The sequence below is a fragment of the Caloenas nicobarica genome, chromosome 5 (genome assembly GCF_036013445.1).
Source record: "Caloenas nicobarica isolate bCalNic1 chromosome 5, bCalNic1.hap1, whole genome shotgun sequence".
Classification (NCBI taxonomy): Eukaryota; Metazoa; Chordata; class Aves; order Columbiformes; family Columbidae; genus Caloenas; species Caloenas nicobarica.
The window spans coordinates 61,134,478-61,150,615 of record NC_088249.1 but is presented as its reverse complement, the minus strand read 5'-3'; the positions used below and the strand labels follow the sequence as shown (position 1 = coordinate 61,150,615).

At 37.2% G+C, this 16,138-nt stretch overlaps 1 protein-coding gene across 1 annotated transcript in view; it reads left to right on the top strand.

Annotated features, from left to right (window-relative positions):
- ELP4 (elongator acetyltransferase complex subunit 4) overlaps positions 1–16,138 on the top strand; it is a 142,199-nt gene that overhangs the window by 33,585 nt on the left and 92,476 nt on the right. Inside the window, exons 5-7 of the mRNA XM_065636390.1 lie at positions 130–269; positions 9,194–9,278; positions 14,386–14,574. Coding sequence (XP_065492462.1) covers positions 130–269; positions 9,194–9,278; positions 14,386–14,574 — 414 coding nt within the window. The remainder of the gene's footprint in view (positions 1–129; positions 270–9,193; positions 9,279–14,385; positions 14,575–16,138) is intronic.

The following is a 16,138-nucleotide window of genomic DNA, read 5'->3' as shown; positions in this document are numbered from 1 at the left end:
CTCAACACAAAAAATTATTGGCATCCCATTAGTGTATTAATTCAGAATACCTATTGTCATTCTTGTATATAGCAAGAACAGCAGATGTTTAAATGGAGGTGATTGTAATCAGACTTCTTGTTTCCACAGGCCAGCCCGACAACATCTACAAAGTTTGGCCATTATTATGATGTTTCTAAAAGAATGTCTCCAGGACTGTTTCAGTCCATAAAACAGCACAGATTTTACCTTCCTGAAGAATTGTCTTCACAGCCTGAAACGAAAACATGGTAAGCTGTAATACCACGTGCTCCTGTTGTGTGTTCAATTTTTGTCTGTGTATTGGTTGTAAAGGGTATTTTCGCATCCACAGTTGCTGTGGAAGATCCCGCAGCCTTGCGTGGCTCCCGAGCAGTTCAGCCGTGGTTCTGGTGTCGGTGCCACACACCGCGGCTGGCGGCAAAGCTGCTGTGGCACAGGGACAGCTCAGTGCGCCGGCTCCTCAGCTGGGGAGGACACACCGTGGCAGGGACAATTAAGGCAGACGTCGCTAGGACAGCCGAGGACGCAGCTGCGTGTTCGGTCCAGCGCGGCTGACAGCCAAGCGTGGGGACTGGGGAAAACCACGACTGTCTGTCTGTGACCTGCTCCCTGGGCACCATTCCCCATCGGCTTTCGGGGACGTGCATGTCAGGTGGCTATCAGTCGTAGGAAGGTATCCGCGCAGTTTTTAGGGCTAAGAAGACAGGCCATCCTTGACCTACATAGCTTGAGATGCTATCTCAGATTAGTTTATTATGTGACTCTTACTTCTTACATCCTACAGCTTCACCTGAGGAAAATACAAAATACTCTGAATAGAATTACAATCGCTAATTATGTCTTACACAACACCCTGAATTCCAGAGAAAATCATAAACTCTTCTCTGAATGAATAACTTATAGTTTATGTCTGTCAGTAATGAATTAAGGAAGACCAAGAGAAAATGAGTGACAGTAGCAAAGACTCATATTAGCCTGTAGCACACACGTCCATTGTATCTTTCTTGGAGACATTTCAAGTCAAGTCAAACATCAGATAACAGACTAGCAATCTCTTTGTTCAACCCAGTCACTTAATTTATATAATATCTAGGTTTTATAGATCCCAGTGTATAGGGCCAGCTCCTAAAAGCAGTGGTATGGTATGCTTTATGGTGATTGATTTCCATTACAGTACATTCTAATATAAAAACTGAGATTTATAAAAGAAGTACGGTATAAAACACCTTTCTTAGAGTCGTAGAAAAGCAAAAGCTGAGTCCCTTTGTGATTTGTTTCTATGTTATGTGGTCCAATGTCACTGGTCATTGTGATGATAGAGAAAGAATAAAACATGAGATTTCTGCTTTCTATACTAAATATTTGAACCAATTTTGAATATCATTATGTATAATTTTTTTTTTTGGTAGCAGGGCCGTAGAAGGTAGACACAGAGGCATCTGATAGATAGGTTGCAAGTGTTTATATTATTATTGAGCAATGTCACTCTCTTTCTGTCTTTTCTCTAGCTAACTAGAATGTCTTATGACTCTGGGCTTAATTCCACTAACTATAGGGCTATGAAGTATTTGTACATTTACATTAAAACCAAATCAACTCATATGTATAGTATAAGAAATGGACTTTTAACTTTCATGCGTTTCATTTTGTAAGCCTTGCTTAACTCTGACACTTCCCTTGTATGCCATCCTCAGAAAAGTTCATCATTCTTGCCATATGAATTCTCTTCTTATTTTTAGTTTCAACCTAACTGAAAAAATAGATTTAGTTAATTTGCTTGGCAACCTACGGCCACAGGGTTGAGTTTCATTTTTCTCAATGCTTTATAAATGTTTGAATTTGTATTTCATTCAAAACATTCTCTGTCTCATACAAGGTGGTTAGTTCATTTAATCACTTCATTTAGTTCATTGATATTTTATTATTGTTGATGCACAAACTTCTGATATAAATGGCTTTTATGAAATTCATTGGAACTGCAGAAAAATTGTTGGCTACTGTGTAGGATTGCTCTAAAGAGTTCTCTGTAGAGCACAGAGTGATGAGGTGATGAACATGACCAAATAAAATGGATTTTGGAAGGCTCATCTCCTTTTCTTCTGCAATTCTCCTCATACCCTCAATATGGGTCTCCTTCAAGAAACCTCTCCTGAGGAAATCAAAGAACTGTATTGTTGGGAGTCATGGCACATACCAAAGTTACAGACAATCACCGTTCTAAACGTCATTTTCCTAGACCGCAATCAATGTGAGAAGGGACAGGGAGGAATAAAGAACGCATTGGGAATAGTGAGCTCTCAGACAGAAATCCGTGGGAAGTGTGAAGGGATGTGTTTGTCTCTTTCTTCATTTACAGTAGATCATTTTGCTTCTAACTTTGATTATTGTCTTCCCTGACCACAAACACCACTGGTTCTGGATTCCCTGTATTAAAAAAGGTTGCACTAGGTTGAGGCCAAGACAAGGTGAGAAGAGAATTTTTCAGAATTACAGCCTCTGAAATTAAGCTTATTTCTCTGTAAAGAAATGGAAGATTTAAGCTCTTCTTATACAGTCGGTTTTGACTTACATTTAAAAAATAACCTTATTTCAATTTCTATTCATCCATGTTGTATAACTGGAGTTCTTAAGAAAAATATGGTAGTGCAGAAAAGCTGCTTTTCCCATTCATCCTGATCCCCAAATTGATGTGCATCTAGAAAAGTTAATATAAGCAAATTGGTCTACCCAATTTACAAAAGGATAGACCAGGTTAGAAAATAAATATTTTCAAACTGGGACTTAATGAAGTTCATTGGTAAAACATAAAGAATTGTCAAAGTTCCACAAAGACAAAAATGCCAAAGTGACTTCTGACTTTAAGGAGAGGAGAAAGTTAAGATGTCTGTGGGATAACATCAGTGCTCCAAAAAATACCAGAAAAAAATAATATAATCTATTTTTAAGCTTCTAGGATAATTTCACCCAGTATGCATTTCCTTTGTTTTCTTATGGGTATTCAACTGGGGTAGAGTCAAAAGGCTCAAAAATACAACAGGACATATTCTGCATTGATAAAGTCTGTTATTATGTCAAAGGAGGAACATAGATTGGTTTGACAGTTTTCTTTTTGTCATGTTGATTGTTAAATCCTTATCTTCTAAATAAGCTGTCACTGAGTCACAGTTGAACCTGAGTGAAATATCAGGCTTTATCCCAGTGTTGGATCTGGTAATAATCTGGTACTAATTTGGCTTGATAAGTATCCTGAGGAAGGGATATCTTTATTGCAGTCATAACCTTGAATTTGGAAAAAAAGTAGAAGGAATAATTGCATGCAGATTAGACGATAGAATGAGAATTCAAGAAGATTTAGGTTAGTGATGTGGAATAAACTATATGGACTTCAGTGAAGACATGTCAAATATCTTATAGTAGGACTAATTAATTGAAGAAATAAAATAGTGTAGCAGGTCTCCAGAAGAAGATCTGGGGTTATACGGTATCTTGAAGATAAAATATATTAGCAGTGTTGTATGATTAATGGTACTGAAAAGCATAAATTAAAAAAACATGGAGGTGATAAACTGGAATTTAAAGTGGATGACATGCAAAGGGCTTCTGTTCTGCTCAGCCATAGTGCGGATGGTGTCCTTCAAGAAAACCCTGGATCAGTTAGAGAAGGCTGTGAAGATGGGTGTACATCTAGAACCCGTGACTGAAGCACTGAAGTTCTTTAGACAGATCTAAGCGGAGACTTGAAGCATGTTAAAAACCGACATTTGGAAGGTAGTGACTGTCTCCTGAAGGTAGGACAGGCAGTAATGGGCTACAGTAAACTAGCAGTAGAAATACAGGCTGGAAATAAGGAGATATGTTTCTAATGATTAGCACGGGAGGAAGTTGCCTTGCAGACACAGATTGGGATTATTGTGGAATCTCCATCACTGAAAATTTCTAAGGACAAGCTAGGTAAATATCTGTCAGGGATGGTTTAGCTGTAGTTCATCTTGCCTTGGGGCAAGCAGATAGACTACCTGACCTCCTGAGATCCCTTTCATCCCCATCGTCTGATTCTCTAATACACATTAGTCACAGTGTATTAAATCCAATACTAAGTATGAATGTTACCAATTATTTCACTGCTCTCGAAACGTTTATGCTTTTATAGAAACCCAATAGGCTTGTGCTGTATTTTTTACAAATACTGTAATGGAATTCTGAAGGAAACGTTCCTTTCTCTAGGAATGAAAACCACCTCACAATCCTGTCAGGATCGTTTCATGAAAGAAACTTTATAAAAGGTGGAGGGAAAAGGATATTATTATGTGGGCATTAGTGTTTTGAAAACCAATACAATGCTTCTGGCTTCTACAGCTAACTTAAATATATTATAGAATAGTAAAAATTTCTGTGCTCTTGATTAACTAGACAATGATTTGAAAGAAAAGTATTATTATAGTCACAGTTAACCCTTCCAGTAGAAGCCAGCAATCTGGATGAGACCTCACCTTTGGTTGCCTGAAGGTCTCACTGAAGGCCTGAGTTCTGACCTCTTTTACTCCATGTTACAGTGAACTGGGAGAGTAGACATGGCTGGGTGACGTGTCTCCACTTAGAGAACATCATTTCTTAAACATAAGGTTCTCAGACTATGGTATTAAATGCATAGCCAAAAAACCACCTGGTCACATCACGCTGATTACCTTTATAGCATTGCAAAACCTCTGTATTCTGGCTGACAGTACCTCAAAAAAAAGTCTTGATAGCCTGGCAGGAACTAAAAAAAAAAAAAAAATTGTTACAAAAATGACTTGAAATTCAGAAAATCTCCAAAAATATTTTTTTTAAATTTAAATTATCAAAAGTAGATTGACAGAAAATATGTTAACACTGAAAGCTGATGTTATACAAATCTTTCAAAAATAAGGAGGCATTTCTAAGAAAGCGGATAGTTCATTACTGAAACAATTTACATGAATAGGCTGTGTATTATGGGATGTTTGTGAAATATTTCTTTATTTTCTAAAGGGTATACTTTGCAAGATACGTATCAGTAAAGACATTCTGAATGAAATTTTGTTAAACTGTGTAGGAGTACAGCCTAATGTCAGTGATGTGGGTTGTTTAAAAAAAAAAATCTAAGAATGTTTTGCTTTTGTCACTAATACATAGAGGTTAAGAAAGAAGTGGAAACTGATAGTTTTACCTAGTATATAATTTTCCATAAGTAAATGGTATTGTTGTTGATGAATGAAACCTCTTTATAGCATCAGAAGTCGCAAAACATTAGGACTTAGTGGGAGGGGAAAGAAACACTTTTCCCTCTTCTCAAAATGTTTCCACATTATTTTAGCTAGCATGATCCATTCTAAATATGTGTAATGGTTTCAGTTCAGGCCGAAATAAATTGTTACGGTCCTGTAACTCCAGCCATTGAAGAGGCACCTTAAATTCTGTAATCATTGGGGAAAGTGTACCCAGCCCAACCGACATGTTCTGCAGTGACAAGCTAGTAATTGTAAAGAGAGATTTTCGAAGCCCAGCACTTTTATTGCACTTTTTTGATTAAATTATCATATGTGCTGATGTGAGCAAGGCATTTCCTAAGTGTCGTTTTTTCGGGTGGGGGTTTTTTCTGTTTTCCTGATAGAGACCTGCTACTTTTGTGTGTAGTTAATGTTCCTCAAAGAATGTACCTTATCTCTAATTTCTTAGCTACACCTTGAATTCACCTTGTTGACCAACCTTTTGCCTTTTTCAGTTAGCGGGTCACTAGCTTTGGAGGCCTTAGGTTTCATTTTTCCTCCTTGAAATTTGGAACAGTTCTCTTCCCCCACCTTTCTTTTCTTTGGGACAAGGTGAGGAACAAGAACAATCCTTCGCTCTCTTTTTCTTTCACCGTTCAGGGATGTAACAACAAAGAACAGATTACGCAGTTAAAGCAGAAAATACACAAGATAAGTAATGTATGTACCACATTTTCCTGGGCAGCTTATACTGTTGTGACAGAAACAGTGAATATAATGGACACATATTTTATAATACAATCCTCAGAAAAATAGTGCTACATTTTTTAATAAGCGAGGTCCTTTGCGTAGTGTTTTGTGGCCTAAAAACCATGTATTTGGCAAAAGGACCAAACCATCTTGGTGCTGCTTATTCGCTAGCATTGTACTATGAAACCTATTTTATTTAAATTGATCTTCAGTGAGTGAACTGTCTCTGTAGTTGTTGCCAATGTCTGTTGCAAGATGATTGTAGAGATGTAGAGGCTTTATTTGGGCTAGAAACTTTTGGCCCTTTTTAGAAATCATGTATATCTATACATACGGCTCTCTCTTCCTATCCACACAAGCTTTTGGCTTCTTTATGGACTTGCAAAGAAATGAGATTCTTTGACTGATCAAACAGAACTAAGTGATTGACTGGCTTTTTCCTTTGCAATTAGAGGTCGCATTTGGAGGTTCTATACATCATTTGTTCACCTCAAAGTTTTGATCAGTCTTTCTTTGCTGTGTCTTTGTACACGTGTGTGTATCTGCTCTCTGATGGAGGGAGCTGAGAGGTGCTGTGTTTGCTTTCCTTTCTGTAGTTCTGGTATCTGATGGCTAAATTAGGTGGTTAAAAAAGGGTCCCCTTTTGGATAATCGCTCAAGATGGGTGAAGGTTCATCGCCCCATGATAAACATTAATTGAGAACAGATTGGGAAGTCTGTTCTCCTAAAGGAAGTAGTAAATGGGACTGGGTGCTTGGTGCCAAAAGGAGGTATAAACCTCCTCTTTCTTATCTCATCATTTTTTATGTTAGGGAAGGGTTGTTATGTCCTGGCCCTAATGCTGGGACCAGGTGAAGAGGGTTGTGCAACTGACAGCAACTGGTTTTTTTGGTTGTTGCTAGGATATTCTGGTGTCCTTTTCGTTACATTGCTGAAGCTGGTACTTACCGGGAAAGCAGAAATATCCTGTGTGATATCTCTGTGTTTTGCAGAAAAGGCTTCCTTTCTGCCCCTCTTACTTTACTTCTGTCTTCACTGTTCAGTTGCAGTTACTGAAAGTTTGATAAAAATAATTAAGCTGTATTTTTTCAATAATGCTAATAGTTTTACCTTAAGAATGTATATGCTTTGGAAAAAAAGAAAAAATGTATCTCAAGTCTAGATGCACCAATAAATTTAGATAAAACAGGTTAAACTGTCTTGCCTAATGGGGTCTCCTTATACATAGGCTATTTGTCATACCCTTGATAACCAAACCTTTGTTAACTGCTTAGAAACTATCAACAGAGAACGCAGAGGCTCCGTTGTAACTGGGATACCTTCTTGCCAGCTCCTGCTTTATCCTTTACTAAATTGGTAAACAAACAAAAAAAAAAGAGTAAAGAAGGAATTGTTTAAACTCATTATCAGAATTAAATGGTGTTCAGTAACAACGCCAAAAAAGGACTAAAAATTAGAAAATAAAAAATACCTTATTTCCTTCCTTAAATATTATTTCGAGCACTGCCAGAAGGGTAATGCAACCTGGTTTTATAGTGTTTTCACAATGTTTTTCATGTCCTTATTTACATAGTGGGCTTCAAATTCAAGTAAACCATTAATATTTTAGCCGGAAGTAGAAGAGCACCAATTTTTACATTTAAATAAAAAAAATCTGTATGCATTACATTATTTTCTTTTTCTGATGGATTAATTGAAGATCTCTTTTGTTCGTTTTCATTTTAGGACTCTCTAATTCTGCTAATGCTTTAAGTGTTTTGTTCTTGAAAGAAATATAGAGTTCTGGGTTAATGGTGTAAAAGAGAGATGTTTGTAATTCTGAAGTGCTTCTCAGAAAAGTTGTCTTCTCTCCTGTGCAAAGGGATGAAAGCAAGTTTAACTGGATTTATTTAGATGTTTGTTAGTAAATGCCAAAACTATTATCCAAATGTATTTTACTGAAGTGAGGGGAATAGTTTCATTAATGTTTGGGCCAGGTAACTTTTCAAGGTCCCCTCCAACTTGGGCTGTTATCAGACCAAGCATATAGAGTTATTGCAGCAAATAAGAATATTTTTAGAGGCAAAATTTTCAAAATAACCTGTCACATTTCCCGAGAAGTACACAAGAGGGTTTGAATCCATAACCCTTGGTGGCGATTAGTGAGACTAGAAGGAAATGCTGACGCTACTAATGACAGAAGGGCTTAAACTCTCAGGCACAATGAGGAACCTACATCAAGTCCAGACACACGAGGCAGTGTGCTCGGTAGGATTTAAGAAACCAGTAGGTCTCTTTTGAAAGTGAGCAACTGGCTTGCTTTTGTAAAGTAAAAGTTACAACTTTCTGGCCTTTCTATCTGTTATCCTATGGGCTGGAGAGTGTGGCTGGGATGGGTGTCTGATGAAGTGCGTTGGATGTGCAGGAACTGGAGTTTCTAAGATTTGAGAAGAGAATTTGCTGAACTTTCATTCGGTTTTGAGTCTGCTTAAATCTATTTTTAGCCACTGTGGTTTTGTTTGTTTTGGTTTTTGGTTTAGTTTTATGATATATTTTCCAAGTAATACATAAATTCTACCTTCACAATTCTGCTGTCATGCAAATAAAGTAGAAATAACACCTGTAGCATATGGAAACAAAATGGAACCACAGCATAGTAGAATGTATTTTATGCTCTGGTGCAGTATCAGAAAAAGAAAAAAGAAGTCAAATAAATGAACTACATGAACTTTTTAACTGTGGACATGTTGGGTCTTTCATTTTTTTGTTCACTTTGATTGTTTTAGCAGTTATATATATGAAGGGTTTCAGTAATAGGAAGTCAACTCTGTCAGGGCATTAACCAGGTATATATGGAGTAACAATTCAGTAGCTCCTTGTCAGTTATAGGAGTTTAGTTCTGTGCTGTGATGGTTTCACCTTTAAGTTGCTACATTAAATCATTAATCTTCTAGATGTGAGCCTGACATAATTATTTTTTTTTAATCTCTAGAGTTAAATGTCTGAGCACTGAAGTAGTTAATATGAAGCAATCACAGCAGATTTAATGTCAACTTTATTCAAAGAGGGTTGGGTTTTTCGTCTATGAATGTTTTTTGTATATGACACTTTCGGACTGAAAGCTGCATCTGCTTATATTTATTTTTAATACAGCTGTTAGAAACATACAGGAGAGTATTAAAATGAGTTACTAAACTATTTCTTCTTACCAACAGGAATATGAACAGTGCTTACACAAGGCTGCTTCAGTCCATTCAGAGGATCATTTACCAGGAAGGGTTCGATGGCTCTGATCCCCAGGTAATGAAGACCCTCCTACTTTTCTATAATCCTGTAACTAATGCTGTTTTCTGAATTTTCTGGGGTGGCACAAGAAGGTCTTGGACAAAGTAACAAGGATCAAGCTAAAGTAAACAAGCAAAGTAAATAGAGTGTGGTTCATATTTTAATGTGCATTTGGAGTTTTTACCTGTTACAGATATGCAGATCCTGCGGGAGAGAACTATAAGCCAACACTGGTAAAATGCGTATTCTGTGCAATTAGCTTATAGATGGATTGCCAAATATAGTGTAGTTAAGTAAAACACATTTTCCCCTACAGTATTTTTTTCAAACTATTGCTTTAGCAATAATGCGTTCAAGACTCTTGAGACTGAACGTTTCATCTTAAACTTTCAGATTTTTTGCAATGTTGTTTCAGCTGGAGTGGAGTGAATTTTTTAATGAATTAAGTGGCATACATCTTTATGGAGCCAGCATTGAAACACAAGTAAAGAAATACAAACACTATTTCAATTTTACAAATCAAAACAGCTTACCAGACTTGTGAAGATCTCTGTACTCTTCATGTATCATACTGTGGGTAATCAAAAACATTTTAAGCGTAACAACATAGGCTGAAAGCCCTTTTCTAATTTAAGCAGTGCCCTATTACTCTTTCTGATATTCAGTAATATGTGAGTCTTTTGCAGTTGACGAAAATAATGCATTATATATATTGATGCTTAATTGATAGGTAATTATCTTTATTGTTGTACTATGTAAGTGTTACTACAGTAGAAGTTAATTAGTATAGATGCTGGAGAACCTCAAATAATATAATACGAGACTCTACTATTACTAGCTGAGTATCTTAAAAATCTCCTTTTGCAGGGAAGATAATGTTGGAAGGGATGTTTTCATGTCTAACGATATGTTTTAGAAGCGTTACCTGCAGTGTTCAGGCTCTGCTGAGATTTATGGGCAAGCTTGCCTTCTCTTTGGTAGCCGCGCCAGTCTGGAGAAGTAAATTGGTCCCTGACAGGCACCTCTCCCCTCGCTGCGGTAGCCATGGCAACAGGCACGTCATCCTCCCGTGCGCGGGGATGGGATGGATGCTCCTCAAGTGCAGTGACAGGTCCTGTGGAAGCCCCAGGGCCCACCGGGTGACACGAACACCCTGCCAGCCCCCAGCTAGCAAACAACCTCCTCCTGAAGGGAATAGCCTGGTGGTTCTTATTTTTCTTACACGTTAAGTCTGATGGGAAAATAGCACCTTTGTATATTCTTCATTTTTTTTCTCCACATGTGAAGGAAAACAAAGGTGGGTCAGGTCAATATTTTTTGATCTTTTGCTTGTAAGCAAGGAAAAATTTAACATCATGGAGAGAGATTTTCTGTAATTGTTCCTCATTGTTTCAAGATGTCTTCCTAGTGTCAATACAGCAAAACCAGAACTTTAACTCAGACGAATTTAAAAGTATTTTTGCTAAATGGAGTGTATAAGGTTCTGACGTGGAGCTTTAAAAGTTTGAAAATGAGCCCTTTTTCAAGCCAGTTTATCCATCTAGAAAGCCATTAGCCCTTGCATAGTTGTTTCTGTTTCAAGGGACATGATGCATATGATTTCATGGAGCAGGATCTTTCTTTTAAGATCTCTTTTCCTCATGCATCATCTTTCTTTATACACTCAAATTTTGTACATTTAGAAGCTGTATATAATACGCACCCCTTAAAAATATGTCCAGAGTTGAAAGTAGTTATGGCCCAGAATCCTTAGATCTTTTTATTTTCCAGATCTGTGAGAAATTCACCTCTCTGCTACTCTGTATCCCCTTCTATTTACTGAGACTTCCGAAGTACTTTTCAAGTAGCCAGATATGAAGACTGTAGAGTAAGGACCAGCCTGTTATTTTCTGGACCTGTGTCCTTTCCTGTATTTAATAATAATAATAATACAAGCTTCAGAGAAGTTTGTGCATGTATGCTCTTCCCTTTAGGTGGGTCCTCTTGGCAGTAGCCTTCATCAGGTTTGGAGAAAACTGCAAGGTCCACAATGTAGCAGAGAGGTACAGAACTTTAGAGAGATTTCTTTACTGACTTTAAGTAGACCCATTAATCACTGTCTGTGAATGACAGAAGTTGATGCCATTAATGCTTCAGTTTTTCTACTGTGAAGAATAATCCTTCCAAAGTCTCTAGACTCTGGAGGTCTGGATATGTGCTGCTTGTTGGATCTGGATTCGAAGGAAAAATTTAACCTAACTGGTAAAGCTTTAAGATATTTTGGCTACTTTCCCATCAATATGGCAATGATACTTAGACTTACTACTGCTTTTTGTTGGCTTCTCTTTATCTAATACCAGTATTTGATAAGGGTTTTGGAGAAAAGTGAACAGAATGTATCTCACCCCAGCTGACAGAGGTTTGACACAGTTAGGAAAATTAGTGAAAACAACCATTAGGGGTTTAGTAGACCTCTGATGAAATGGTCCAGCATCTCTAGGGCCTAGTGTGATTAGTTAACATTAATGTTTTATGGGACCATCTGCTCTTGGCTGTCATAGATTAATATTTTTTGACTGTCCCGCCTGACTTTGTGGGCCTTAGTACAATAATTCCCATTTGAGGTATTAGGCTACGGAAAAGTTTGGTTGAAGTTACCCAAAGCAATAACCCATTTGTTCACACTTACTTGAACATCTTTGCAAGAACTACTTGGAAATTCAGGGTCTGAATGACCTGTAACCTAGAAATATCAACATTAGTTTTACATCCTTTTTAAAAGCTCCTGGTAACTCTTCGATGCTGACCATTAAGTATTAATCCTTTATAAACTGAGCATGGTTTAAGGTCAGAGAGAGTAACACGTTTGTTTCAGAATTGTGAGGGTTTTTTCATGTTTGACAATAGAACTTCCATGGGCAACTTTATGTCCTTAACATTTTTTTGGTGTACTTAGGAGCTCAAGTTGGGTGACTTTTAGAGTAATAAGGTTGGGGGAGAGTATTAGACTTAGCTTTTCTAATATTTCGGTTACGGGATAAGCCATTTGTCATGGCCTTGTGGGCCTGACAAAATTACACAGGTAGAAATTCTGTGAGTGGCCAAAACAAATACATCTGGTATTATCTGACGTGTGAGTAGCTTTATCTTTTACAGCTCTTATGATTTAATACTGTGAAACGAGCATCTGTCATCCTGTATCCAATAAGACAACTGCTATTCTGATAGGGATTTTTCTCTGTTGATGTGTTGTTTTTACTGATGTTCTTCATAGAAAAAGATATTTTTCTCATTACAGAAGTTTCTGTAAGTTTTATGGGGTTTTTGCTCTGAAATTTTGAAATACCAGAACACTTTCTCTGCATGATCAATACCTGTTATATCTGTGTAAAATAGTTCTATTAAATGCCTGCTTTTGTGCTATTGCTTAAACACACAAGAAATGCGTTAATCTGCTCTGATTAGAAGTCACTAGAGAATATTAGACTAGTTTCTGTTTTTAAGACTCTGAACATCTGAGCTTAAAAGATATGAGACAGAGAAATCAGATTGTGACATATTATCCTGTACTGTTGTCCAGATCTTCATAAAGTAGTGTCAAAAGTTAACTTCACATAAGTAAAGCCTAAAAGCCTGCAAAGCCCGAGACTGAAGAATCCGCCAGAGTTGGAACACAGATCGTTTTCACAAAGCTTGTTTTAATAAATGAATGGGCAGCTCGGCTCGCTGTGTCAGCCGCGAGCGTTGGGTCAATGCAGAGCCGTGTGGTACCGACTCTGTTTCACAACTGAGGCTCTGTCTGCCCAATATGGAGCAGGCAGTATTTGTAAAAGTAGCCTCTTGTCTTGTCAAAACCTTTCCTCTGGATTTCCAGAGCAGCTGTGCAGTGTTTTGTGCTTGGTACCATAGCCACAATTTGGCATAGTAGAAATGAATATCTGCGGTTTATCAAAGCACTTCATCGTAATGAGAAGTACCTGGAAGCTTTGATTTATCTAAACTGGTATTCGATAGATATATTTACTTTAAAGAAAATTAAAAGCTGGCCTTTAAATAGGAACTCTGAACTCTAGAAACGCATCTTTGATCACCTCGTACAGGATCTCTTTCAACAAGGGTGCTCGTTGTCTCTCTCTCAGCTGATGGTAGCAAATATACCTAAAATCCTTCTCAAACATCACCAGGAAAGGTCAGGTCAAATAAGCAGAAATGAGATTTGTCATCATGAGAGGTGACATTTTAGTTTGCGTAAACAAATTACAGCCTGCCTTCATAATGTGCCCCTCATTTTAACCGCTGCCTCTGTTGGATGCTCTTCTGCCAGCACCCTGCAGGGCAGCAGGCAGTCCATATAGGTGGGTAACACATGAGGCAGTTTAGGATTGTACATGTCAAAACAGCTTAAATTCTAGTAGCCAGTAGCTAACTAAAGCAGATCCAGGGACACTCGTGTCAGGGGCTTTCAGGGAGGTGTCGTCCTTAAGAGACAATCTGCTGATGTCTCCATCAGACCCTCTTTCTCCTTAGCTGTGATTAAACCCTCCTTCATTAGTTCAAAGGAGTTGCCAGGACGATACTTAGATTTCTGAAATAGCGAAAGGGCCGATGTGTTGATGAGGTGGGCACAGACCTTGGCCATTTAGAAGTAGCAGAAAAAGTGAAACCGAAGCAAACAGGCAGAATAGTCATGTTATGAAAATACATGGTAGCAAGTTGAAAATGGAGGGAAAAGTTGGGTTTGCTCACACTCAGGCCCTTCCAGCAACCTTCGTAGAGTTGGGAGAAAATATTCTTTTGCACGTATTTAAGGCAGTGATGGAGGGAGAAAGGACATGAAAAAATCATAATATTCTTGTTTTGTCTGTTGGAAAACATGTAACTGATTACAAAATGCAAGTTGGCTTTTGGTGTTTCTGTGCTCTCTTAAACTTGTACTTGCTTATCTGACATAGCATGATATCCAGTTAGTGAAAAAAGTGCTATTCCATTTGTAATTTTTAGCAAGATCCTCTGAGATTAAGCTATGATTACTTGATCTATGTGATTATTATGGTTATGAATTCTATAAATTCTACTTTTTAAACATTTCCTCTTAATGTTTAAAAATAACAAGAGGCTTTTTGGGGGTTGTTTTTTTCAACAGAAAAAACAAAAGAATATTTTGCGGATAGGAATTCAGAGTCTGGGTTCCATGTTGTGGGGTGATGACGTTTGTAGCAGCGATACTCCTGAAGATGTTCACAGCCTCACGAAATTTCTGTATGTTCTCCGTGGCCTCCTCAGAAAATCTCTGTCCGCCTGCATCATCACGGTGCCCGCTCACCTTATCCAGGTAGGAATGATGTCTTTGCGATATTTCATAGCTGACATATCAGTTAGCAAAAAATGCAAAGTTTATAGTAAGAAAATAGATGCACTTTTGGATATTTTCAAAACTTGTTTTGTTCAAAGGGTGAAGTTAAAACATAACTTCACTGTAGTGTTTCTACACTTTAGTATTTTTTGAAAAACCATCAACATTTCAGAAACTGTAAAAAGGCAAAGAGAATCCTGCTAGTATTCTCTTTTAAATTCTTTTTACAGCATCCCTATGCAATTTTCTACAGCCTTCTGAATACTCTTTAGGTTTTCAATATGAGACATTTCTGTCTGCATCCATCATGCCCACTATGATGATGTGTGATCTTGTTTTTAAAGCCAGTAATTGAAAGATACAAGTTTACTTTTTAATTCTACTATCCCCTTGTATTGGGACCAGGAGCAAGACATTTATGGTATCAGAGTAATTTTCCCAACTGCAAAATCAGAAGCTCCTAACAGCACCTTTCCTGAGAGTATCTGGAGACTTTAATGGATCTTCTGGAAATAAACTTTTTTAGCAAAAGGAAAAATGTAGATAGTCTTTTTTTATGCAAGTGGTAATGTAACTTACAAAAGCAAACTATTATTCACAATGAACAGAGAACCTATAATTGTAGGCATTAATTTGATTTGATTATAGTAAAAAAGTATCGGATAAAACCTCATATTATGCAAAATGTTTTTACAGTAGATGAGTTTATCGTTAGATTAAATCCTGTGTTAGGTAAGTACATCACTTTCATGTGTTGCATTTTGTAAAAGTGTTTGAATACCCGCAGATGTTATTTGTCTAGATACCTGATGCACTTAACTGCTTCAAAAATACGGAAACTTGATTTTCTAGTTTTACCTTTGCAATCAATAGTATGAATATTCCTCTTGCAGTGCAAACCTCCATCTCCTCACTTAGCTAATTTTAAATATCAGATGGCAGTTTGCCTTCAGAAAGGTTGATAGTAAAATTTAATGCAATTAATAGAATTCATGAATGTAAAACTAACATACTTCCTTTTACACATTGGACTTACCTGCCCATAGTCGGGACATGCAATAGGTTTCATTGTATTCTTTTTTTATATCGTGTCAATAAAAGGTATGATCATATTTTAGAGAAGTAGTCCAGAAGCGTCTCTAAGAAACGAACTGAAAGAGAAACATTTTTGTTTGTTGCACACTTACATAGGAAGTTGATTTTGGTTTTCTGTTTATAAATTCCATAGAAGTCTATTCCTGTCGAGTTAGGATTGAAATTATATCTCATTTTTTAAATAACTGGTTTGGGGGTTTTTTTTAATTTTAACGAAATTGTTTTACAGTAAGTGCTAGGGTGGTCTGAATTTATTAAAAAGAAAAAATTAAAAAAAAATCCAGAATCTTTGCTTAGCAGCCTTAGACAGATGAGAGCATTAATATATATAGATATTTTTTTTTAATTGTTCAACTTCGCGTATCCTTCTTGAAGCACTAAACTCTGAAGAAAACCGTCATTAGGAGGAGCAAAGCCGCTGAGGGTTCCGTCCAGCCCACATTACTCA